Here is a 26,737-nt window from a genome sequence, read left to right on the forward strand (position 1 = left end):
CAGCTCACGTCCAAGTGGTTCGAATTCAATCTCAACACGAGGTAGAGACGATAACGTCATCTCCCAGACAATCACTGGTATGGCTGATTAGATGTCCTAAGTAAAGTATCTAGAAAAGCTAAATTAAGTGGGAGCATTCTACTACTCTCTTCAAACCATCATATTTTACTACTCATCACCCCACTGGGAATCATAGGCTAGCCAGGCGTGTCAATCTTCAAAGAATCATCTTCCAGAGCGAATGGAAGAATAACAAGGTGGTGGGGACCCCTTTTGGACAATCAAAGCCTTACAAGCGTGCCGTGAAAAGGCCCAATACCCTCTCCAAGAAGGCCTGGCTCCGACAGAAATACGCGAAGAACCAAGACATTTACAGGTAAATACATTCATGATTCCTTACTCCAAATAGGCTGTGGTTTGTGTGTAAAGTATATGATTACTGTGAGAGTAGTGTCTAAAATGTACCAACGTTAAGTGTCTGTCTCTCTCTCCATCTCTTTGTAACAAGCCGCCATATTGTGTCAGTCCGCTAGGGACCTGTTTCTATTGTATTAAGTGTGTATGTTTATCCCGTGTTACCATTTAGCTAACTAGTAAACAAATAATTAAACCAATTTGTGTAGGACTGAATCATAAGTAAGGCTGTTTTTTTTGCAGATGCAGGAGGTTACGACTGTTCAGAATGATGATATAATTTGAGGTTATGATTATGTTGACTGTTTATGGATGTGATAGGTAAAGACCTTTTAGAGTTTAATTCGGGAGATGTTAACTCTAAAGAACCGCTCGTGGTGCCCCAATTCCTAATGAGTTAATTGTTACATGATTAATTTTAATCATCAGATTAATGAAAGTAAAGTCACGACAGCCTACACGAAACACAGCCCTTATTTTAAGCATTTATAAAATCCTCTGTGGGACAAATGAATGGTGGAAAAAGAATGGAACCATTTCCCTGTTTGACAGCTACGTTTTATGGGTATTATCATGACACCTCCACTGTGGTGCTCTATAGTGCCTTATTTTAATGAAAAAATCAAATTCTGTTCTTTTCCGATTTCAAAATAAGTGTTGATTAGTCATGCCAAAATAAGTCCTGCATTTCTAATTTTTAAATAATTCTCACAATTTGTCATGTTTTTTGAACGTATATTTTATTTCAATAGTAATATAAAAAGGGGGAATGTCATAAAATTGTCAAGGCAAAGATATACAGTACCAGTCAAAAGTTTGGACACAACGACTCATTCAAGGGTTTTTCTCTATTTTTACTATTTTCTACATTGTAGAATAATAGTGAAGACATCAAAACTATGAAATAACACATATGGAATCATGTAACCAAAAAAGTGTTAAACACATCAAACTGTATCTTATATTTTAGATTCCTCAAAGTAGCCACCCTTTGCCTTGATGACAGCTTTTTTTGTTACGTTTATTTATCTAGGCAAGTCAATTAAGAACAAATTCGAAGTACAATGACCGCCTACCCCGGCCAAACCCTAACCCGGACGACGCTGGGCCAATTGTGCGCCGAACTATGAGACTCCCAATCACGGCCGGTTGTGATACAGCCTGGAATCAAACCGGGGTCTGTAGTGACGCCTCTAGCACTGAGATGCAGTGCCTTAGACCGCAGTGCCACTCGGTCTAAGTGTTTGTGCCAGACGAGACTAACCTAGAGACAGCAGTCAGCATTTATTAAATCATATCAGGAAAGGGTAACATAAAATACTGTATGTAGTCAACATGTAATTAATTATTAGTTTATGATAAAACCGTTTCAATCAAACAATCACTTTACTCACTGTTTTTAGTCTATCTTGTGAGGGATAGTGTTCTTGTGGTTTCCTTTCGATAAACACCTGTCAAACAGACAGCCTCTTATGTAATTGTGCCATTTGAAGTATTTGTGTCAGGCAGGATCCTTCACAGCAGTGCATGTCTTTTCCTGTCAGTGTTGGAAACTGTTGAAGACACAAAATGGACCATACTGTAGCTGCAGCTACCTCTTCCAGTTCAGCTTGAGGAAGTGGTGTGTGTCATCTATCCAGCTCACCCATGCAAAGTTATTTAAAAAAGCAGTATTAGTCAACACATGTAAGACCTTCACATAGGCCCAGCTCATTCAGCTTGCCCTCCGCCTCTTCCATAATGCACTCCAGGAGCTGGTACAGGTGGCAGGGGCTGTCTAGACCGTCTGCAGTGATGCGGCTATGCTGTAGGGGACTCAGCCTCTGCTTGGAGCTTCCGGAGACAGCCACACAGGACAATACAACTAGTTAGCTACAAGGTTTTAGCATCCCAAATTACAGTAATCATTATAACGCTTTGATGCCTTGTGCAATCAACTGATGTCTAGTTGTCGTCTTGGTCTGGGAATTATCAAAGTTGGACCTATATTTACTGTTGGACTGACCTTTTTGTGATGATGGGTAGAAGTGTTGTGATGTTGGAGTCTCGCTCCACCATGGCCAGGGCTAGGAATGGAACTCTTGGAGCCTGTTTGGGTTCGGTAAGATGTAAGGAGATATTACAAAAGTATATTTGGTATCAACTTAATGTCAATACAACTCCATCCAGACAAATAAACAAACATGTTTGTAGAAGTAGAGTAGTTGTATGTTAGTAATCCAGCGGTCCCTACCTGAGAGATGTCATGGGAGTGGGTGTGTGAGCTGAGATACTGTAGGTCTGGTGCGGGGACCGACAGTATGTTGTTGGGGTTGTTGACGAGGTAGGACACCATGGTGACGTGACCACCCTTAGCACCTCCTTCTCCTCTTCACTCTCCTTTCCTTCCGTGTCCTTGTTGCTGCTGGACGATTCTAAGATCTCGCTCAGGCTTAGAGATGCTGTCCATCATAAATAGATATGCCGATAATAAACAGCCTTGTTTTAATCCTCTTGACAATTGAATACTTTGAGAAGTAGCCAGGAAACTAAAAATATTTGGCATGGGTCCTGAGATCCTCAAAAGGTTCTACAGCTGCAACATCGAGAGCGTCCTGACTGGTTGCATCACTGCCTGGTACGGCAATTGCTCGGCCTCTGACCGCAAGGCACTACAGAGGGTAGTGCGTACGGCCCAGTACATCACTGGGGCTAAGCTGCCTGCCATCCAGGACCTCTACACCAGGCAGTGTCAGAGGAAGGCCCTAAAAATTGTCAAAGACCCCAGCCACCCCTCTACTACCGCATGGCAAGCGGTACCGGAGTGCCAAGTCTAGGACAAAAAGGCTTCTCAGTTTTTTACCCCCAAGCCATAAGACTCCTGAACAGGTAATCAAATGGCTACCCGGACTATTTGCATTGTGTGCCCCCCCAACCCCCCCCAACCCCTCTTTTTACGCTGCTGCTACTCTCTGTTTATCATATATGCATAGTCACTAACTATACATTCATGTACATACTACCTCAATTGGGCCGACCAACCAGTGCTCCCTCACATTGGCTAACCTGGCTATCTGCATTGTGTCCCGCCACTCACCACCCGCCAACCCCTCTTTTACGCTACTGCTACTCTCTGTTCATCATATATGCATAGTCACTTTAACCATATCTACATGTACATACTACCTCAATCAGCCTGACTAACCGGTGTCTGTGTGTAGCTTCGCTACTTTCATAGCCTCGCTACTGTATATAGCCTGTCTTTTTACTGTTGTTTTATTTCTTTACTTACCTATTGTTCACCTAACACCTTTTTTGCACTATTGGTTAAGTAAGCATTTCACTGTAAGGTCTACACTTGTTGTATTCGGCGCACGTGACAAATAAACTTTGATTTGATTATTTACTGTTTTACACCTGGGGTTACTACACAGAACTTTAACCCGTTGTATAAGATATTCTCAAATTAAAATAGTCCAGGCCTTTATATTATAACAAAAAAAAGTATTCTGCATTGTTGTAAGTAATCATGTGACAACTAATATTTGATTTGAGCCGACTTCTGGTAGCATAGCTTTCGTGTATTCACCCACGTGGCTGTGGAGATTGACAGGACAATGTCACAGCATGTCAGCGTCTGCATTTTTCTTCCCAGATCTGTACTTAAAGTCGAAGTGGAAGTCAGCCAACTCCCCGACCCAGCAGTGACCTACTGCATTGAGTTTTGTTGTGCTCAGAACATAGGTCAATGGTTAGTAGTCTGTAAAGGTAGGTAGGTGGTTACTAAACTTGTCACAGATCGCCTACTTCAGCGCTAAAGACTCAAGTTTGCCAGAATGGTGGTCGTTTTTCTCTGCTGGAGTTAGAGTTCTGGACCCATACCCTATTACACGTAGTTTCCCGTTCTAATGTTGGTCAAGTACAGCCTGAGAAAGAGCTCCACAAATGGGTGGTGGTCTCGAAAGAACTGCCAGTTTAGATTTTTGATAGGCTACAATTGTCCTAGAGTCCCAGTAAGAGAACTGATAATGACCAGCAGGAGACAGAGATACAATTCACACTTTATTGCCACACACCAAACAGACACACAGCAAATAAGGAGGATATACTAGTCGTGGAAGTGGTTCTCTGTTCTGTATAGAGAACAGAAATAGAGTGCATGTATTACACATGCACAGTCTGTTATGGCTATGCATAACGGTAGCACTAGAATGAATAATAACTGTATAGTAAATAGTATTGTGATATGGCATAAATAGCTACATATGTAAACAGGAAACAGCAGGAAATGGCACATATGCTACTGCTATTAGCTACCAATGTATAGCCTAAAACAACACACGATCAAACCGTATATATGCACAGTATGGTCAGGGCACACTAAGACTATAGTATACAGTATAGTATGAGCAATAGGTGTAATAGCTAGGGCTAGTGGGCTAACATGCTACATAGCAGTAATGGTAGCATATTACACAGGAGGGCTAGCATAGCATACAATAGACCAGTATATACACAATAACAGCTAGCAGTAGTATGCTAAGCTACTGTTGCTAGGCTAGCGTGTAAAAAATAATTTGGCCATGAGGGCTGCCATCCGTCGGATCAATTTGTCCCCCCCACATTCTGAAATAGCATTTTTGCCCCCCCCCCCCCCCCAGTTTTATCGTTGGAATGTGATAAAAAACAAGGGAACAGTGTGCTTTAGGACCAGGCCTGTTTAACTGACATCTGTCAGCTGACTTAATCAGCAGAGTTGCCCATAGCAACAGAATGTTCCAGGCAGGGGAGAACGACTGCCCCCTCTCATTGAAGCCACTGAAGTGAATGGAAAAATGGCAATCTTGGTCAATCTTCGTGTATATAAAAAAAAATGGTTTTAAAGACAATCATGGTACTAATAATTGTTTCTAATACACCAGATGTACACTGAGTATACCAAACATTAGGAGCACCTTCCTAATATTGAATTGCACTCCTCCCGTTTGCCCTCAGAACAGCCTCAATTCATCGGGGCATGGACTCTTCAAAGTATTGAACGTGTTCAACAGGGATGCTGGCCCATGTACACTCCAATCCTTCCCACAATTGTGTCAAGTTGGCTGGATTTCCTTTGGGTGGTGGACCATTCTTGATACATACAAGGAAACTGTTAAGCGTTAACCCAGCAGTGTTGGAGTTCTTGAGACAAACACCTACTACCATACCCAGTTCAAAGGCACTTACATCTTTTGTCTTGCCCATTCACCCTCTGATATACACAATCCATGTCTCAAGGCTTAAAAATCCTTCTTTAACCTGTATCCTCCCCTTAATCTACACTGATTGAAGTGGATTTTAAAAGTGACATCAATAAGGGATCATAGATTTCACCTGGATTCACCTGGTCAGTCTGTCATGGAAAGAACAGGTGTTCTTAATTTTTTGTACACTCATTGTATGTCCTTAAACCGATCATTTAAAAAAAAAATGGCACAGAAGAAGTTAAGGAGAATTTAGTTGCTAATGGCAGCCTGCAGTCTGCCTTTTACATTTACATTTTTGTCATTTAGCTGATGCTCTTATCCAGAGCGACTTACAGTTAGTGCATTCATCTTAAGATAGCTAGGTGGGACAACCACATATCACAGGAATAGAAAGTACATTTTCCCTCAATAAAGTAGCTATCAGTCGAGTCAGAGCTAGAAATGGAGGGGGAGTGGGGGGGGGAATCAAGTGCAAGTGCTGGTTCAGGTTAATTAATATTCTTTGATTATTTTGGGGGGGGGGGGGGGGGTCGATGTGAGGAAGATTATTTAAGAAACTATTTGAAGAGTTAGGGTTTCAGATGTTTTCGGGAAGATGAGCAGGGACGCTACTGTCTAACTTCAGGGGGAAGCTGGTTCCACCATTGGGGTGCCAGGACAGAGAAGGTCTCCAGAGATGGTCTGGAGAAGGGAGGAGGGGATGGGGTTGAGCAGGCATGTTGTCGGGCGGCCAGACCGCACTAGTCGCAGGATTTCATCTGGAGAGAGAGGGGAGAAAGAGGTCAAGGCATAGGGGAGTTCTGTGTGAGTGAAACCAGTGGACTCAATATGCTGATTGAATGAATAGCAGATTTCGTCAACCTTCTTTTCAAAGTGGTTGACAAACTCGTCCACAGAGAGGGGGGGGGGGGGGGTGGAGGAATAAGGACGGAGGAGAAGGTGGAAGAGAGTTTCCTAGTGTTAGAGGCATAAGCTTGAAATGTATAGTGGTAGCTTTAGCAGTGGACACAGAGGAAGAGAAGGTAGAGAGGAGGGAGTGAAAGGATGATAGGTCCTCCAGGAGTTTAGTTTTCCTAAAATTTCGCTCAGCTGCCCGTAGCTCTGTTCTTAGTCACTCAGAGCAGGAAGGGAGGGCCGAGCCGGCCGGGAGGTGCTGCCCCTCTCATTAATCAATGAGAGGTGGCAGCACTGAGCTAGCCTGCAACATCACTTCCTGCAGTAGCTCAAACTATGCATGTTATGTCTCCATGACACGCCATCTTAACCGACTTCATTGAGTCTTCACATAGGAATTAATCATGTCACGTGATCAATGGCTTTGTCCATTCATATATACGGTCATTGGTTCCAGGAGCAAAGGTGTGAAAGTTGGGGGTGCAGAGCTCTGTAAAAAATGGAAAGTCCATCCTCCCAGTACCTCTGCTTGTGTAAAGTGTCTCAGAGCTTGTGTCTTTGAATGGAGGCTAAGAGAGGGGATTTTCTACAAAGCCACCCCAAAATGTATGAAGTACATTTTTAAATGTCAAGAAAATCCTTGTGCGGCGGCACAGCCTTGTGTCATCTTCGCCGCCCGTGATGTCTGGTGCTTGTAAGCCCTGCCTCCCCATGTCTCCACCCTTTCAGTGGCATGGATGGAGCGGGCAGTGAGGGACGACCTGCTCACAGTATCTGCTGCTGCTAGGTCCAGGAAAGACCGTGAAGGATCAGGTGCTCGATTGGACCCCGACTGAGACACTAGCTAGCGAGTCAGCTTGGGCATCAGGTCCAAGCCAAGCAGGTCTGCAAGGGCAGAAGGTAGTCTAGGGACCAGCACTGGAATTAAATCCAATTAAATCTGGTCTAGACGAGACATTAGCTGCAGTGTGGGTTGGGGTGCTGGCTCAAACACCAGTGGCTGCAGGTCTGGCTGGCAACAGAAGTGCTATGCTATTTGGCTAGCAGCCACACAAGTAAATGAGCTTACAATTAAAAAGCAAGGACTTTTTTGCAAAAAATGATGCATGACCATCATATTTGTAATGATTACCATAGAAAGAATGCAGCAAGCTACATTTCCTAATGTTTTTCTCTAAGTTAATCTTGCAGTTTACCAGAGAAAAGTACCGGGGAAATGTAGCTACACAGTCAGAGTGCTGTCTGCTGATTATAATGCAATTCGGGAATTTTCATCTGAAGCACAAAATTAGTCTGATGCAAAGCAGAAACTATAATAAGAAGCATTTTTGATCTGCTTTTACAAAGCGCAGCAAGATGCACTATATATACAAAAGTATGTGGACACCCCTACAAATGAGTGGATTCAGCTATTTCAGTCACAGCTGACAGGTGTATAAAATCAGGCACACAGCCTTGTAATCTTCATAGACAAACATTGGCTGTAGAATGGCCTTACTGAAGAGCTCAGTGACTTTCAACGTGGTACCGTCATAGGATGCTACCTTTCCAACAAGTCAGTTCGTCAAATTTCTGCTGTGCTAGAGCTGCCCAAGTCAACTGTAAGTGCTGTTATTGTGAAGTGGCAACGTCTAGGAGCAACAACGGCTCAGCCGCAAAGTGGTAGGCCACACAAGCTCACAGAATGGGATAGCCAAGTGCTGAAGCAAGAAGCTAGTAAAAATGGTATGGAATGGAAACACATTTTCTGGAGTGATGAATCACGCTTCACCATCTGGCAGTCCTACTTGCCCGAATGCGTAGTGCCAACTGTAAAGTTTGGTGGATGAGGAATAATGGTCTGGGGCTGTTTTTCATGGTTCGGGCTAGGCCCCTTAGTTCCAGTGAAGGGAAATCTTAATGCTACAGCATACAATGACATTCTAGACGATTCTGTGCTTCCGACTTTGCGACAACAGTTTGGGAAAGGCCCTTTGCTGTTTCAGCATGACAATGCCCCTGTGCACAAAGCAAGGTCCATACAGAAATGGTTTGTCAGAGCCTCCCGAGTGGCGCAGTGGTCTAAGGCACTGTATTGCAGTGCTTGAGCACTGTATTGCGTCACTACGGCCCCGGGTTCAATCTCAAGCTGTGTCACAGCTGGTCGTGACCAGGAGACCCATGAGGCGGCACACAGTTGGCCCAGCGTTGTTCCGGGTTAGGGGAGGGTTTGGCCGCCCGGGATTTCCTTGACTCATCACACTTTAGCGACTCCTTGTGGCGGACCAGGCGCCCGCAAGCTGACTTTTGTCGCCAGCTGGACGGTGTTTCCTCCGACACATTGGTGCTTCTGGGTTAAGCGAGCAGTGTGTCAAGAAGCAGTGTGGCTTGGCAGGGTTGTGTTTTGGAGGACGCATGTCTCTCGACCTTCGCCTCTCCCGAGTCTGTAGGGGAGTTGCAGCGATGAGAAAAGACTAACTACCAATTGTATTTCACAAAATTGTGGAGAAAAAGGGGTAGTAAAAAAAAAATATATATACACTGCTCAAAAAAATAAAGGGAACACTTAAACAACACAATGTAACTCCAAGTCAATCACACTTCTGTGAAATCAAACTGTCCACTTAGGAAGCAACACTGATTGACAATACATTTCACATGCTGTTGTGCAAATGGAATAGACAAAAGGTGGATATTATAGGCAATTATCTACAAAATTATAGGCAATTACCCTGCAAAATGACCTCCAGCAGGCCACAAATGTGCATGTGTCAGCATATGGTCTCACAAGGGCTCTGAGGATCTCATCTCGGTACCTAATGGCAGTCAGGCTACCTCTGGCGAGCACATGGAGGGCTGTGCGGCCCCACAAAGAAATGCCACCCCACATCATGACTGACCCACCGCCAAACCGGTCATGCTGGAGGATGTTGCAGGCAGCAGAACGTTCTCCACGGCGTCTCCAGACTCTGTCACGTCTGTCACATGTGCTCATGTGCTCAGTGTGAACCTGCTTTCATCTGTGAAGAGCACAGGGCGCCAGTGGCAAATTTGCCAATCTTGGTGTTCTCTGGCAAATGCCAAACGTCCTGCACGGTGTTGGGCTGTAAGCACAACCCCCACCTGTGGACGTCGGGCCCTCATACCACCCTCATGGAGTCTGTTTCTGGCCGTTTGAGCAGACACATGCACATTTGTGGCCTGCTGGAGGTCATTTTGCAGGGCTCTGGCAGTGCTACTCCTTGCACAAAGGCGGAGGTAGCGGTCCTGCTGCTGGGTTGTTGCCCTCCTACGGCCTCCTCCACGTCTCCTGATGTACTGGCCTGTCTCCTGGTAGCGCCTCCATGCTCTGGACACTACGCTGACAGACACAGCAAACCTTCTTGCCACAGCTCGCATTGATGTGCCATCCTGGATGAGCTGCACTACCTGAGCCACTTGTGTGGGTTGTAGACTCCGTCTCATGCTACCACTAGAGTGAGAGCACCGCCAGCATTCAAAAGTGACCAAAACATCAGCCAGGAAGCATAGGAACTGAGAAGTGGTGTGTGGTCACCACCTGCAGAATCACTCTTTTATTGTGGGTGTCTTGCTAATTGCCTATAATTTCCACCTTTTGTCTATTCCATTTGCACAACAGCATGTGAAATTTATTGTCAATCAGTGTTGCTTCCTAAGTGGACAGTTTGATTTCACAGAAGTGTGATTGACTTGGAGTTACATTGTGTTGTTTAAGTGTTCCCTTTATTTTTTTGAGCAGTGTATAAGGTTTGTTGAGATCAGTGTGGAAGAAATTGAATAAACTGCACAGAGCCCTGACCTCAACCCCATCAAACCTTTGGGATGAATTCGAACGCCGACCGCGAGCCAGGCCTAATCGCCCTATATCAGTGCCCGACCTCACTAATACTCGTGGCTGAATGGAAGCAAGTCCCTGCAGAATTGTTAAAACATCTAGTGGAAAGCCTTCCCAGAAGAGTGGAAGCTGTTATAGCAGCAAAGGGGGGGACCAACTCCATACTAATGCTCATTATTTTGGAATGAGATGTTTGACAGGGGTCTACATACTTTTGATCATAGAGTACCAGTTTTGGACACACCTACTCATTCCAGGGTTTTTCTTTATTTTTACATTGTAGAATAGTAGTGAAGACATCAAAACTACGAAAGAACACATATGGAATCATATAGTAACCAAAAAAAGTGTTAAATAAAAATATATTTTATATATTTGAGATTCTTCAAACTAGCCACAGTTTGCCTTGACAGCTTTGCACACTCATGGCAGGTGAGGTAGTCACCTGGAATGCATTTCAATGAACAGGTGTGCCTTGTTAAAAGTTAATTTGTGGAATTTCTTTCCTTCTTAATGTGTTTGAGCCAATCAGTTGTGACAAGGTACGGTGGGTATACAGAAGATAGCGCTATTTGGTAAAATACCAAGTCCATATTATGGCAAGAACAGCTCAAATAAGCAAAAAGAAACGACAGTCTGTCATTACTTTAAGAACTTTGAAAGTTTCTTCAAGGTCAGTTGCAAAAACCATCAAGCGCTATGATGAAACTGGCTCTCATGAGGACCGCCACAGGAAAGGAAGACCCAGAGTTACCTCTGCTGCAGAGAATAAGTTCATTAGAATTAACTGCACCTCAGATTGCAGCCCAAATAAATGTGTCATGACGTGGCCCTTTCTGGGTATAGATCGTGGCTTCCCCCTCTCTCACTCTCTCCTACACCCAGGTTGTTCTCTCAGGTCATGCATTCCTGGCGGAGACTCTCCTTCCCTGGCCATGCAGTATGGAGAGAGTTTCACAGTAGAACAAAGGAACTTCTATTACATCACAGAATTTGAGAACTGAACAATATCCATATTTTGGAGAATGTGTAAACTGTCTAGGTCTGAGTCAGACCGAAACTGGATCAAGAGAAGTAACCACTGTCTGGTTTAGACATTTTGATCTTGTGTGACAGTAGACAATGCTAATAAATTCAGAGAAGCTACTGCTATGTTCCTGTTGTCAACTTCTGTCTGCAATTGCATTAATAAAGGTTTTTGATTGATTTACTTGAAGATATGTCTGAATGCTAATTTCACAAATGAGCCAATGATTGACAAGGACCAAGGAATGAACCCCAACAGACGCCTGACGTATCCATTACAACAGACACTATCAGGAGCCGCCACCATGAGTAGCCAGAGACTCTGATGAACTGACTCTCCAGCAGACGGACTGACGATTCCAACAGAGAAGACAACGACATATTGGCGTAAATATATTGATTGCAATTATTCCCAAATGAGCGAGCGTTCATCTGCAAAGGATTAGAATTTCAATTAATATAATTATCCACTGTGTGTAGTGATCCATTGTCTTTCCCGCTCTCTCAGTCCACGCCCCCTTTGTCCACCAAGCCGCATATCGGCTTAGCCCACTAGGAAATCTTCCCTATCATTTGTTAGTAACCAATATCTACTGTTTGTTTGTTTGTTTAGGCATTTCTGTGATTATTTAGTTAGTTAGTAAATAAATGATTAGGCCAATTGGTGTATGGATGATTTACAGTAAATGCTGGGTTCGTGCAGATAACCAACAATTTACGACATTTGGAATGAGACTGACGTGAGGTAAAGAATAATTCATTAATATTAGACTAATTTATCATATTAAAATATCTGAAGAGTTATATTCGGAAAATTATAACTTTGTAATCTGAAGATTTTCCGTGGTGCCCCGACTTCCTAGTTAATTACATTTACATGATTAGTTTAATCAATTAATAATAATTACAGAGAATTGATTTGATAAAATAGTAGTCTTCACTTTTAATGATGCCAAAGACACAAATGCATCGCAGAGTTCAAGTAACAGACACATCAGCATCAACTGTTCAGAGGAAATTGCATGAGTCAGACCTCCATGGTCGAATTGCTGCAACAGCAAAAAAACTACTAAAGGACACCAATAAGAAGAAGATACTTGCTTGGGCCAAGAAACACGAGCAATGGACATTAGACCGGGGGAAATCTGTCCTTTGGTCTGATGAGTTCAAATTTAGATATATTTTTTTTAATTTGTGGTATCGGGCTGGGTGGAGAAGGTGGGTGTTAACTCTGTCAAAGTAGATTTTCTGTGCGTCTTCCACCCAGAAGGAGCGGGCGCTCTGCTTCACACGCCACAGGACAAGAGCTGTCTTGCTTTTCTCTTCAGACCAGAACACCGCTGAAAGGAGTGATTTTGGGGGGTGGCTTTGAGTGTGAAGATGGATCAACTGAAGTTGAGGATCCCTGGTGTCTGTGATGCATGCTGTTTGGTGAAAAGCAGACCTGGTGGTGAGCACGAGACTGAGGAGACCCTGTCTATCCTTTTGAGTTTTGATATTGAGTGTTTGCCTGAAAGTCATGCTAGGATATATGAGCTATCCCGTGATAGCGTTTGTTCCGAATCCGTTTGATGTTTCAGGTGCCAAGGTTATGGTCATGTAGCAGCAGTGTGTAGTTTGAAGAAAAATTAGTGAGTTTCAATTGTGGGGGAGCCAATGTTGCTGGGGATCAGAAATGTCCTGTGCGATTGAGAGGTTGAGGTTGCCCAGGTTCGAGCAGTGCAGATTGTCATTTGCTGAGGCGGTGAGGGAAGTAGAGGATGGTGGGCTAAGGTATCATGAGAGGATACCAGTAAGTAGTAGGCCAGGACTGAGTGACCTGAATAGTTTGTGTTTTAGCAAGGTTGGTTTCTTGGCGAAGTAGTGGAATAAGGGGCGTGTGTTGGTGTTAGAGTTGCAGGGTTATGGAAGATGCAATTTGTATTTTTCCGTTCCCTTCTTTTGTTTTGTCACAATGTGTAATGCATACTCCGGGCTGAGAATGGCAGCAATACGCCAAAAATCATCTAGTCTGCCGGAAATTCACACAAAGGAGAAGTGTCCACGTCGTACGCACGACGTGTTGTTGTGCGTGGAATATTACCAGGCAGCTTAATGCTTTTGGGAACAAACGTTTATCTTTAAAGCACCTCTGATGCTATAATTAACCATTCGTTGGTTGTATGTGAGATTGAAAGTGCAGTTTAATTTTTTTACAAGAAATCAAGAACACGTTCTCTTGCTCTAAAAGATGGCTTCGTCTGATGGAAACAAAAACACGGAACCATGGGGCGGTTTTGATGACAACATTATCCAGGTAACGCTACCATACTAGCTAGAAGTTAGCTATAGCTATCCAAGAAAATGCTTAATATGTATCGACTTATTTGATAACATCACTGTACATCGGACTTTAGTGTTGCAGTACATATCATCCTACTGTATATGGGCACTTGTCCCACAATGTTGTGGTAGTTAGTAAACTAGCCCAATAATGGACTAGCTAAATGAACCTAACGTTACTCCTTAGTCAAAGGACCATAGCTACATGTTCTGTTTAAGGCGAATTGGCTCATCTAAACGTGAATAATTCTTAACCCTCCTGTTGTGTTACAGTCGAATTGGACCGATTTACAAGTACTCTGAAAAAATGTTTTATTATTTTTGTTTAACTAGACAAGTCAGTTAAGAACAAATTCTTATTTACAATGACGGCCTAGGAACAGTGGGTTAACTGCCTTGTTCAGGGGCAGAACGACAGATTTTTACCTGCTAGATCAGGGATACCTGCTAGATCGGGAATTAGATCCAGCAAACTTTAGGTTACTGGCCCAACGCCCTAACCACTAGGCTACCTGCCGCTCATTTAGTTCATTTAATCTGATTGTCATACGGTTCCATGACTTTGTCCACATAGGGCATCTGAACACACAAAATACATTTAGATGATTTTAATAAAATGTTGGGTGTTTTATTTAACTTTTGTACACCTGTGGTGTTCCTGGTCAAAAATGACCGGTCATTAGAAATGAATGGGTGAGACTACAATTAGTGTATAAAATTGAGTTCAGGCACATGCCCATTCATCAGATGGACACACTTCCTCAACCAGACCCCCACATACATGTGTGTGAGAGCACACACACCTCACTCCCCTTCTTGTCTTCCATGGCAAACCCCACAGGAACCTTTCCCCAATAGAATATTTCCCCCACAGGATCCACACCTGTTGGCATTCTCACAAACAATCGCAACATTGTTTCAATAATACATAAAACTTTTCTTGCAGCTCTGGTATATAAAGCTTTTTTGAGGCCTTGCTCACAATTCATTCTGTGGCAGCACAATGACCAAACGATACACTATGTGAGGCTCTTGATCATATCTTTGGTCATGACACTGGTGAGGAGGAGAGAGGCCAGGAAACTGACAGTGAAGTTACACTGACAGAGAAGTTAAAGGAGGAAATGTCAGAAGTTGAAGACAACACAGAATATGATCCAGACCAAGAGACAACTGATGTGGAACAATCCAGTGATGAGGAAGAGGACCCTGCTGAGGTTGTTACATTCTGGTCAAAGAATGGGAATTTGTCCTGGTCTGCATCCCCACCTGAGAGGAGAGGTTGGCTGTCGGCTGTTATCAGGATGACCCTAGGGCCAACGAGATACGCCATATCCCAGGTTGATGACAAAATCCTGCTTCGAACTGTTCCTGACAGAGTCAATCAAAACTATAGTGATAAACATGACCAACTTGGAGGGGAGAAGCGTTTACAAAGACAACTGGAACGAGGTAGACCGGACAGCCGTCGAAGCATACGTGGATCTCTTGATTTTGGCTGGTGTGTACAGATCCAGAAACGAACATACCACCAGTTTATGGGATGCAGAGTCTGGTCGGGCAATTATTATTTTTTGATTCGCTACGACAACCGTGATACAAGACCAGGCCGCCGTCAACAAGACAAGCTGGCACCTATCAGAGAGGTTTGGCACAAGTGGGTGGAGCGCCTGCCACTCATCTATAACCCAAGTCCAGACATCACAGTGGATGAGTGTCTGGTCGCTTTTAGGGGACGCTGCCCATTCAAACAGTACATGCCAAGCAAACCGTCTAAATATGGAATAAAGATATGGGCAGCATGTGATGCCTGGGCAAGTTATACATGGAACATGCATGTTCACACCGGGAAGCCTTCTGGCGGTGTTCCGGAAAGGAACCAGGGGAAGCGGGTGGTCCTGGAAATGACTGCAGGTATCCAGGGGCACAACATAACGTGACAATTTCTTCACCTCATATGCTCTTGGTCAGGAGCTGCTCCCCCCAAAAATGACCATGGTGGGGATGGTCAAAGGAACAAGCCTCATTTGCCTCTTGCCTCACTCACTACCAAGGACAGGGATTGTTTTTTTTCCCCTCTAAGTTTGCCTTCACCGATACACACACTCGTGTCCTACTGCCCGAAGAAAAAGAAGAATGTGCTCCTGATGACAACTCTGCGTAGGGATGCCGCTGTGAGTTCCAGGGAGGACAGGAAGTCCAACGCTGTCCTGGATTACAACAGGAACAAAGGGGGAGTTGACAACCTTGATAAGGTATGTTACTTTTTATCTTTCTCATGTACTTTATTTTTCTATTACCAGATTGTTTTATCTACACCATTAAAAATAAGACATGTTGTTTGGTGAAAGGCTCATTGACTTTGAACAATATGGAGTCAATTATATTCATTTGAATATGTAAATATGTTTTAGATGTGATCAATTAAAATTACGCTTTGATGCAATTTCTCACGTTACTATGCAAGACATGAAGTATCACTTGTATGTACTCATTATTTTATTCACTGATTGTTGCGCTTTTGCAGGTCACTTGCCCATACTCTTGTAAGAGGATGACGGCACTTTGGCCGATGGTGGTGTTCTTCAACATCCTAGACATGTCGGTCTACAACGCGTTTGTGGTGTGGATGGAAGTGAATCCAGGCTGGAAGCAGGGGAAATTCTTCAAGAGGAAACTACTCCTAGAAGAGTTGGGGAAAGCCATGGTGGCACCCCTCATTCAAAGGCGCCAACACCTTCCTCCAACATCATCCTCTGCTGGATTGGTGAGAGCTGTACAAGGGCCAGAAGCAAGATCTACGTCCGCCAGAGACAGAAGGAAAAGGTGCAATCTGTGTGCAACAAGAGTTGTCAAAACGAGCATTATGTGCCATAAATGCAGTGCATATATTTGCAAGGCACATGCATCAACCACCACGTATTGGCCAACATGTACATGAGAACACACAAAATGTAACCACCATTGATTGTTAGTAATACTGTTCTTTAATGTGCTCAGACATTCATTTTGTAATATGGTAAAGTTTTCATGTGTAGTTTTGGGCCTATGTCCTTTCTTTACTAATAAAATCATACCGGTCAGTTTTGACCAGGAACACAACAGATGTTATTTTGTGACTATTTAAACATTTGAAATGGTTTCAAAACAAATGTCCTTGTTAAACTTTGATGCAAAGTAGTCTGTGATAAATAGCACAATGTTTCATCTGAGTATTTATTATAGTCAAAATAAATCATACATTCTTTTTTTTATTTTTTTTTTACTAATGAGTTCTGAGCTCAGGTCAATGAGGCCTACAGGCCATAAATAGCAAATAGAAGTTCAAAACTTGTAATGTTCACAAGAACTTAAGTTGATTAAAAAGATGTAACTCAACATTAGGTGATAATATGTATTATTATGGATTTATAATCCGCTATAATGGGGCGGTCATTTTGGACAGGGGACACAGAATTAATTAACATGAAACGAACACAACAGGAGGGTTAATTGTGGTACGGTTCTAGAAACAAACATCCCTCTCGCAAAATCATTTCACAAATCATAAACACACTTACTGTACACTTAACCGGTTTTAAACAGTTTCAGCCGACAGTATTTTAGCATCAGTCTTCCATTTAACGTTACACACAGTGTTCAGAGGCACAGACAGCTAATTGGCACACGTAGTGCACTGAAACATGACCGCGTGGGAACCCTATAAAGGCGTGTAGTAATGTAACCTTTTTAAAACATATTTTTTTATGATTTCTTGCTGATATGTTTCCAAAGCCGTACGGCAAGCGATGCGTGTTAATGTTTAGCTCAAATGTCCGGGCTCTTAACAAACCACCTCCGGTCAGAAGATACTACAGTTATAGTCTATGAACCGGGTTAGCTAGTTAGCTGACCATAAACTGGAAAGAGCCTTTTTGTTTCTTCCTTATTCGTCTCACGTGGTGACTGACTTGTGTCAAAGGAAACATTGACAATTTGCTTGTCAAACATCATTTCACATACATGGATGTACAGTAGTTATATCTAATAAACTGTCTTACCAGGGCACTGGGTCAGCAGTGATTGACATAGAGAACATGGATGACACATCAGGCTCCAGCTTTGAGGACATGGGGGAGATGCACCAGCGCATGAAGGAGGAGGAAGAGGTGGCAGAGGAGGCGGAAGCAACTGAAGAGGAGACTGGAGAAGATGGCGAGTTTCTGGGCATGAAGGGTATCAAGGGCCAGCTGAGGAGACAGGTGGCAGATGAGGTGAGATGAGAGTACTTTGTGATGCTTATGATGGGCAACAACCTGTCACACACAACATTCCCTTTGTCATGAAAATGGGCGTTTGCCATAACCCGATATTATAAGTTACATCTCAATAGCCTTGTCTGGTTAATGTTGCAGTCGTCCCGTCCCCTCTTAGGTGTGGCAAGCAGGAAAGCGTCAGGCTTCCAAAGCTTTCAACCTATATGCCAACATAGATATTCTCCGGCCGTACTTTGATGTAGAGCCTATGCAAGTCAGGAACAGGTGAGAGTCGGTCACGAATGTGCTTGTAATCACAACGTGTAACTTGTAAAATAGTCTCGCGGAGTCACATTTTAAAACAAGATTCCTGACATTTCCTCCTCTGTTCTACCCGAGGTTGATTGAATCAATGATACCCATCCGCATGATACATTTTCCACAGGTGAGTGGCATTTTCTTTTCCCGTACTATTTTCACAGGCCGAGAGGAGATTTAAATCTAGAGGCTTTCGGGCGCTTACCTAGCCAATTAAAAGGAAATATGAAATGTTTTCCCTGCTCCTATTTTCCAACTATAGAAGATTGCTGGGGAGCTCTATGGGCCCATGATGCTGGTGTTCACGCTGGTGGCCATCCTCCTGCATGGAATGAAGACATCAGGAACAGTTATTGTAAGAGAGCTCAACTTATACCGGCTTTGTAAATGCATGTTAATATACAGTATGTATAGATGAACATTTCTTATGAAGCTCAGGGATACCGACGGTAGATGAATTAAAACTGGAAATGGGGGTAGCCATCAACTCAAAACCCTTTTGACATTATGAAACCGAAAGCCATCTGTTCAGCTTTTGCTGCTCAAAGATATAAATGACTGCTCATATAGCACTCATGTGGTTAAATACTTATTTGCGATGACACTCCAAATTGAGCTCAGGTGCATCCAATTTCCTTTGATCATCATTGAGACGTCGATACAACTTGATTGGAGTCCACCTGTGGCCAATTCAAATGTTTGGACAGGATTTAGAAAAGAAACACACCTGTCTATATAAGGTCCCACAGTTGACAGTGCATGTCAGAGAAGGAACTAAGTCCAAGGAACTGTCCGTAGATCTCCATCGAATTGTGATAAGTGTCGTCAGAAAATATTCACACTTCTTGACTTAATCCAGATTTTGTTGTGTTATAGCCTGAATTTAAAATTGGTTCAATAAAAATGTTGTGTCACTGCCTACACACAATACCCCATTTCATAAAAATAGAATATTGTTTTTACTAAGTTATTACAAATGAAAAGCTGAAATGTCTTGAGTCAATACGTATTCAACCCCTTTGTTATGGCAAATCTAAATAGGTTCAGGAGTAAGAATGTGCTTAACAAGTGACATAATAAGTTGCATGGACTCACTATAGACAATAAAATGATTTGTTAATGACTACCTCATCCCTGTACCCTACACGTAAAATTATCTGTATGTTCCCTCAGTCGAGCAGTAATGCCTTGCAAAGAAGGGCACCTGTTGGCAGATGGGTAAAAATAAAAAAGATGACATTGAATGTCCCTTTGAGCATGGTGAAATTATGAATTACACTTTGGATGGTGTAGCAATACACCCAGTTGCCAGAGAGGAAGGAAACCTCTCAGGGATTTCACAATGAGGCCAATGGTGACTTTAAAACAGAGTTTAATGACTGATAAAATAACTGAGGATAGATCAACAGCATTGTAGTTACTCCACAATACTAACCTAATTGACAGAGTGAAAATAAGGAAGCCTGTACAGAATACAAATATTCCAAAACATGAATCCTGTTTGCAACAAGGCACTAAAGTAATACTGCAAAACAATTCACTTTTTGTCCTTAATACAAAGTGTTATGTTTGGGGCCAATCCAATACAACATTGTGTACCACTCTTCATATTTTCAAGCATAGTGGTGGCTGCATCATGTTATTTATATCATTATTTTACCAGGTAAATTGACTGAGAACACATTCTCATTTACAGCAACGACCTGCGGTATAGTTACAGGGGAGAGGAGGGGGATGAATGAGCCAATTGTAAGCTGGGGATGATTAGGTGACCATGATGGTATGAAGGACAGCTTGGGAATTTAGCCAGGACACTGGGGTTAACGCCCCTACTCTTACGATAAGTGCCATGGGCTCTTTAATGACCTCAGAGAGTCAGGACACCTGTTTAACATCCCATCCGAAAGACGGCACCCTACACAGGGCAGCATCCCCAATCACTGCCCTGGGATATTTTTTAGACCAGAGGAAAGAGTGCCTCCTACTGGCCCTCCAACACCACTTCCAGCAGCATCTGGTCTCCCATCCAGAGACTGACCAGGACCAACCCTGCTTAGTTTCAGAAGCAAGCCAGCAGTGGGATGCAGGGTGATATGCTGCTGGCATGCTTGTAATGGTTAAGGACTGTGTAGATGTTCAGGATAAAAAAAGAAACGGAATCGAGCTAAGCACAGGCAAATTCCTAGAGGAAAAACTGGTTCAGTCTCCTTTCCACCCGACACTGGGAGATGAATTCACATTTCAGCAGGACATTAACCTAAAACACAAGGTCAAATATACACTGGAGTTGCTTACCAAGAGGACATTGAATGTGCCTGAGTGGTCTAGTTACAGTTTTGACTTAAATTGGCTTTTAAAAAAAAGAAAACATCTGTCTAGCAACGATCAACAACAACCAGCTTGACAGAGCTTGAAGAATTTAGAAAAAAAATTGCAAATATTGTACAATCCAGGTGTGCAAAGCCCTTAGAGACTTACCCAGAAAGACTCACAGCTGTAATCGCTGCCAAAGGTGATTCTACAAAGTATTGACTCATGGGTGTGAATACTTATGTAAATTATGTATTTCTGTTTCATTTTCAATGAAGTTACACAAATTTCCAAAAAAGCGCTTTCACTTGATCGTTATGGGGTATTGTGTGTAGATGGGTGAGAAAAAAACATATTTAATCAATTTTGAATAAAGGCTGTAACAACAAAATGTGGAATAAGTCAAGGGGTTTGAATAGTTTCTGAAGGCACTGTATGTTGTCTATCTGACCTTGATTAGGCCTAATACATTGTTCTTCCTCCCTGGACAGAGAGAGGGTACTCTGATGGGCACAGCCATAGGGACGTGCTTCGGTTACTGGCTGGGAGTTTCCTCCTTCATATACTTCCTGGCATATCTGTGCAACGCTCAGATCACCATGGTCCAGACGCTGTCTCTGCTGGTGAGTGAACAATGACCATCACTCCCCTCACAGCATCCCTGTGTAATCAGTCTGTTATAAATGCAGTGTGAAATCTCACTGTCTGTTCTATGTGCCCCCAACAGGGTTATGGTCTTTTCGGACACTGCGTGGTTCTCTTCGTCACCTACAACGTCCACTTCCACTCCCTGTTCTACATCCTGTGGCTGGTCGTAGGAGGGCTCTCCACACTGCGGATGGTAAATAAGCAGGTCAATTACTACAAGTCCCAAGAGCCCCTTGACACTTAGACACTTGCTGACGTTCACACTGGGCACGTTTGAGTGGTCAGGCTAAAGCAACCAACTAGACAAAAGTCGAGGAGCGAAGTCAGGGGAGGTGCAACCGCGACAGCTGAAAGACGGACACTAATGTGGTTTTTCCAACAGCAAGGCTCAGATCAACATGGCAGTGTTGCCATTGGTTAGAAAAGTTTTTCTTTATAATGTTGAAATGAACATGTCTCCAACCCCCATATTACACACTCACAAACTGAAATCATGTGTGCACGTTATACAATCAATTAGTGGGAGAGAGCCTCAAATATCACATTCATTTTGTATACAGTGCCTTCAGAAAGTATTCATACCCCTTGACTTATTAAACTTTTTGCTGTTACACAGCCTGAATTCAAAATGAATTAAATATATTTTTGTCTCACCCATCTACACACAATACCCCATAAAGACTTAAGTGAGAACATGTTTTAGATTTTGTTTAAAATTTATTGAAAATGAAATACAGAAATATCAAATTTACCTAAGTATTCACACCCATGAGTCAATACCTAGAAGCACCTTTGGCAGTAATTACAGCTGTGTCTCAGGGTAAGTCTCTAAGAGCTTTCCACACCTGGATTGCGCAACATTTGCCCATTATTATTTTCAAAATTATTCACGCTCTGTCAAATTTGTTGTTGATCATTACTAAACAACCATTTTCAGGTCTTGCCATAGATTTTTAAGTAGATTTAAGGCAAAACTGTGACTCGGCCACTCAGGAACATTCACCTTCTTGGTAAGCAACTCCAGTGTAGATTTGGCCTTGTGTTTAGGTTGTTGTATTATTTGGAGGCCAGTGGAAAAAAATCCAGGCTATTCAGGCTGTAATACAACAAAATGAGTCAAGGGGTGTGATACTGTCTGAGGGCACTGTATAACCACTGTATAGGCTTACATGAATCGTGGCAAAGTTGGTTCCCTTTTCAGTCATGTCTTTGGTCAGGTTTGCGTGGGTCAAACAAAAACACCGTAATGACTGGTTGACAATAGAGCCTTCTACAATGCAGGCGATGGCTGGATAAAGTTGGATAAAGTTGGCGAAGAGCAACTGCAGAAACTTGCAGTAGACTGCAGTCAACTTCATGACTTTTGATCACGTGATTTTTGTACATTTCATGCAGTCGACATGTAGGTGCAAGTCGGGGCAATTTTTATCCCCATAATGCAACAAACGTTGCAAAAACTGTATCCGCTTGAACGTGCCCACTATGTCAGGAATAGTCAGTCTGTCCCACTTGCTCACATTATCCCTCGCTCTCGTTCTCTCTCAGGTGGCTGCTCTCATCTCTCGGACCGTGGGACAGACCCCACGCCTCATCCTCTGTGGAACACTGGGTGCTCTGCATATGCTCTTTCTGCTCTACCTGCACTTCGCTTATCACAAGATTGTTGAAGGTAAGATTCCTCACTAAGCAAACCAGGGCCCGTATTCATAAAGCGTCTCAGAGTAGGGGTGCTGACCTGAGATCATTTTTGACTTTTTAAATCATAATGAATATAGAGTGGACCTGATCTTAGATCAGCGCTCCTACTTTGAGACTCTTAATGGGTTCAGGCGTAGAGGTGTCACTTCCCTACACACAATACCCCATAATGACAAAGTGGATGTTTTTTATTTATTTTTTACAAATTCATTAAAAATGAAAAGCTGAAATGTTTTGAGTCAAGTATTCAACCCGATTGTTAAGGCAAGCCGGAATAAGTTCAGGAGTAAAAATGTGCTTAACAAGTCACATAATAAGTTGCATGGACTCACTCTGTGTGCAATAATAAATAGTGTTTAAGATGATTTTTTTTCTGACTACCTCTGTACCCCACACATCTCTGTAACCCACACATACAATTATCGATAATGTCCCTCAGTCGAAGCAGTGAATTTCAAAACCAGATTCAACCACAAAGACCAGAGAGGTTTTCCAATGCCTTGCAAAGAAGTGCAGCTATTGGTAGATAGGTAAAAAAAAAAAAAATCAGACAATGAATATCCCTTTGAGCATGGTGAAGTTACTAATTACACTTTGGATGGTGACTTAAAAACAGTTTAATGGCTGTTATAAGAGAGAACTGAGGATGGATCAACAATATTGTAGTTACTCTACAATACTAACCTAATTGACTGAGTGAAAAGAAGGAAGCCTGTACAGAATACAAATATTCCAAAACATGAATCCTGTTTGCAACAAGGCACTAAAGTAATACTGCAAAAAATGTGGCAAAGAAATTCTGTTTGGGGAAAATCCAATACAACACATTACTGAGTACCACGCTCCAAATTTTCACGCATAGTGGGGGCTGCATCATGTTATTGGAATGCTTGTAATTGTTAAGGACTGGGGAGTTTTTCAGGATAAAAAAATAAATGGAATGACCAAATCTACACTGGATTTGCTTACCAAGAAGACAGTGAATGTTCCTGAGTGGCCGAGTTACAGTTTTGACAGAGATTGAATAATCTTTTTTTATAATAATGGGCAAATGTTGCACAATCCAGGTGTGGAAAGCTCTTAGAGACTTACCCAGAAAGACTCACAGATGTAATCGCTGCAAAGTATTGACTCAGGGGTGTGAATGCTTATGTCAATTGCAAACATTTCTAAAAACATGTTCACTTTGTCAGTATGGGGTAATGTGTGCAGATGGGTGTGATTTTTTTGAGTAAGTGAAGGGGTGTGAATACTTTTTGAAGGAACTGTACTCCCCAAAGTGTGTGCAATTAGGACACTTTAGTTTTGTTGTTTTGCATATTGTATGTGACCCAGGATCGAGCGATCTCTCGCTATATATATAGTACCAGTCAAAAGTTTGGCCACACCTACTCATTCAAGGGTTTTTCTTTATTTTTTACTATTTTCTACATTGTAGAATAATAGTAAAGACATTAAAACTATGAAATAACATATGGAATCATGTAGTAACCAAAAAAGTGTTAAACAAATCAAAATATATTTTGAATTTGAGATTCTTCAAACTAGCCACCCTTTGCCTTGATGACAGCTTTGCACTCTCTCAACCATCTTCATGAGGTAGTCACCTGAAATGCATTTCAATTAACAGGTGTGCATTGTTAATTTGTGGAATTTCTTTCCTTCTTAATGCATTTGAGACAGTTGTGTTGTGACAAGGTAGGGTTGGTATACAGAAGATGGCCCTAAAAGACCAAGTCCATATTATGGCAAGAACAGCTCAAATAAGCAAAGAGAAACGACAGTTACTACATTATTCCATAGTTTTGATGTCTTCACTATTATTCAACAATGTAGAAAATAGTAAAAATAAAGAAAAACCCTTGAATGAGTAAGTGTTTCCAAACGTTTGATTGGTACTGTCTGTCTGTCTGTCTGTGTGTGTGTGTGTGTGTGTGTGTGTGTGTGTGTGTGTGTGTGTGTGTGTGTGTGTGTGTGTGTGTGTGTGTGTGTGTGTGTGTGTGTGTGTGTGTGTGTGTGAGAGAGAGACTAATAAAATGAGGTCATCCACAAAAGTATTTCATTGCAGTGGACATGCGTCTTTCAGAGTAACGAAAGCCAATAACGTGAACTCGGGTAATTGAGTTGACTCCCCTGGTCCAATTTTAAACACATTTTAATTGCTTCTATTCAAAGACCCTCAAAGGTATATTCTTAAACTGGGTCTTGAATTTCTGTATGATTAAATAAATAAGAATTTGACATTTTGTTTAAAAACAATGTTGTCTGAAGGTATCCTGGACACATTGGAAGGCCCCAACATGCCCCCCATCCAGAGAGTGGCTAGAGATTTGCCTGTGGTGGCCACCGCTGCTATGAATGCTGTGAATGCCACAGTGAAGACCCTTGGTGTTATCCTACAGTCACAGTGATGGTGTGTCCAACATCAAAGATGATACCACAGGCTCATGAGCCTGAATTCCACAGTGGTGGTGTTGTGTAGGTAATACAGACTGAAGTGAAGGTCAAAGACCATTATGGTGGCTGGTTATAGTTGACATTTGACCTTCATCATTAAACATGAACATTGTCTCAGTAAACGCATCGCCATCAGTTCACAACAACTCTTACAACTTTCATTCTCCATGGGAAATGACATGCTTACCCTGGATGTTTATATTGTACTTAATCAAAAGAACTAAATGATGGAGTGAGATGTCATGCTGGTGCTGTGACTCTTTTCAAACGATAGCAAATTGCCTCCACCTTTTCATAGGGGTCTTGTATTTGTTAAAGCAGCATGAGTGCACTAAGATTCCCAGCTGTTTGCATTTGTACTCATGTTAAGACCAATTCATCTCCAACTCGACACTTTCTCTCCTCTTGTAGGCTTTGTTACACGGGTTATGGCGATAACATCAATTGATGTTTTAACGTTCTAGACGTTCAATGGGAGGAAGGTTCTAAAGCAGTGTGTGGTGCCTTCTATTGTTTTTCGAAGGATTTATTATCATGTATGATATGGGGTAAATTAGAGTTTAATCTCTTGTTTTACACAATGCACATCCATTGTCTGTAGTTTTAATAACCTAACCAGAAAAAATAACGAGAAATGCAGTTGACATGTCATATGAGATATGTAATAGTGCGTTATCTTATGAATATTGTTCCTTCTAAGCACCTTTTGTTTCATCCAATCATTTGTTTTGTGCATTATTTGTACTTCCTAACAACATTGTTTTTGGGTGGGATGCAAGGTGACCTCTTTTTTTATTTTACATGTGAAAATGTATTTATAGGGTTATTGTACAGAAAGATACAATGGAAATAAACTTTATCGACCTAAGACACGTCTTTTAACACTGACCCTGGGGGGAAAAAACAGCCAGGTCACCCGTGATGCAAGTCAATATTTGATGTCCAGCCATGTCTGAGGACGTCAAGGAGATGAGGAAACCGGCCACTAGGGGTAACAGCGAGCGTTGTTACCTTAAAGTATGTTTTGGTATGGTGTTGGGGATGGAAGATGGGCGTAAGCATCTGCCTCCGATTCCAGAGGTTGTAAGTTCAAATCCAGTGATAGAAAGTTATGTTTGTTTTAAACCGATCCTTAACCCTTACCTTAACCATTTGGAGTTAATGCCTAAACTTAACCTTAAACACTTCGGAATCTGACGTTTGAGAAACATGGATGAACTTTTAATTCTGACGTGAGACTGTGAGAGTTGCTTCCCCCCCCCCAACTAGCTGTGTCTATGTTCATACTCAAGACAAAATCAAGAAATCCTGCAATAACTCACTTTATAACAATTGTTTTCAGAGGATGGATAGTT

At 42.3% G+C, this 26,737-nt stretch overlaps 1 protein-coding gene across 4 annotated transcripts; it reads left to right on the plus strand.

Moving 5' to 3' along the window:
- LOC120046511 (protein YIPF3-like) lies at window positions 1-26,250 on the plus strand. 4 transcript variants are annotated; one of them, XM_038991809.1, is made up of 10 exons: window positions 14,705-15,971; window positions 16,244-16,542; window positions 17,760-17,969; window positions 18,130-18,236; window positions 18,351-18,396; window positions 18,532-18,624; window positions 21,071-21,202; window positions 21,307-21,432; window positions 22,773-22,896; window positions 25,197-26,250. In XM_038991809.1, the coding sequence occupies exons 3-10, from the start codon at window positions 17,793-17,795 to the stop codon at window positions 25,334-25,336; spliced, it is 945 nt and encodes a 314-aa protein (XP_038847737.1). In that variant the 5' UTR covers window positions 14,705-15,971; window positions 16,244-16,542; window positions 17,760-17,792; the 3' UTR covers window positions 25,337-26,250. The 4 variants fall into 4 exon arrangements, with proteins under 4 accessions (XP_038847738.1, XP_038847734.1, XP_038847736.1 ...); XM_038991810.1 differs by lacking the exons at window positions 14,705-15,971; window positions 16,244-16,542 and adding an exon at window positions 1-376; XM_038991806.1 differs by lacking the exons at window positions 14,705-15,971; window positions 16,244-16,542 and adding an exon at window positions 13,407-13,690.
- Window positions 26,251-26,737: the final 487 nt, after the last annotated feature.

The sequence above is a fragment of the Salvelinus namaycush genome, chromosome 4 (assembly GCF_016432855.1).
Source record: "Salvelinus namaycush isolate Seneca chromosome 4, SaNama_1.0, whole genome shotgun sequence".
NCBI lineage: Eukaryota > Metazoa > Chordata > Actinopteri > Salmoniformes > Salmonidae > Salvelinus > Salvelinus namaycush.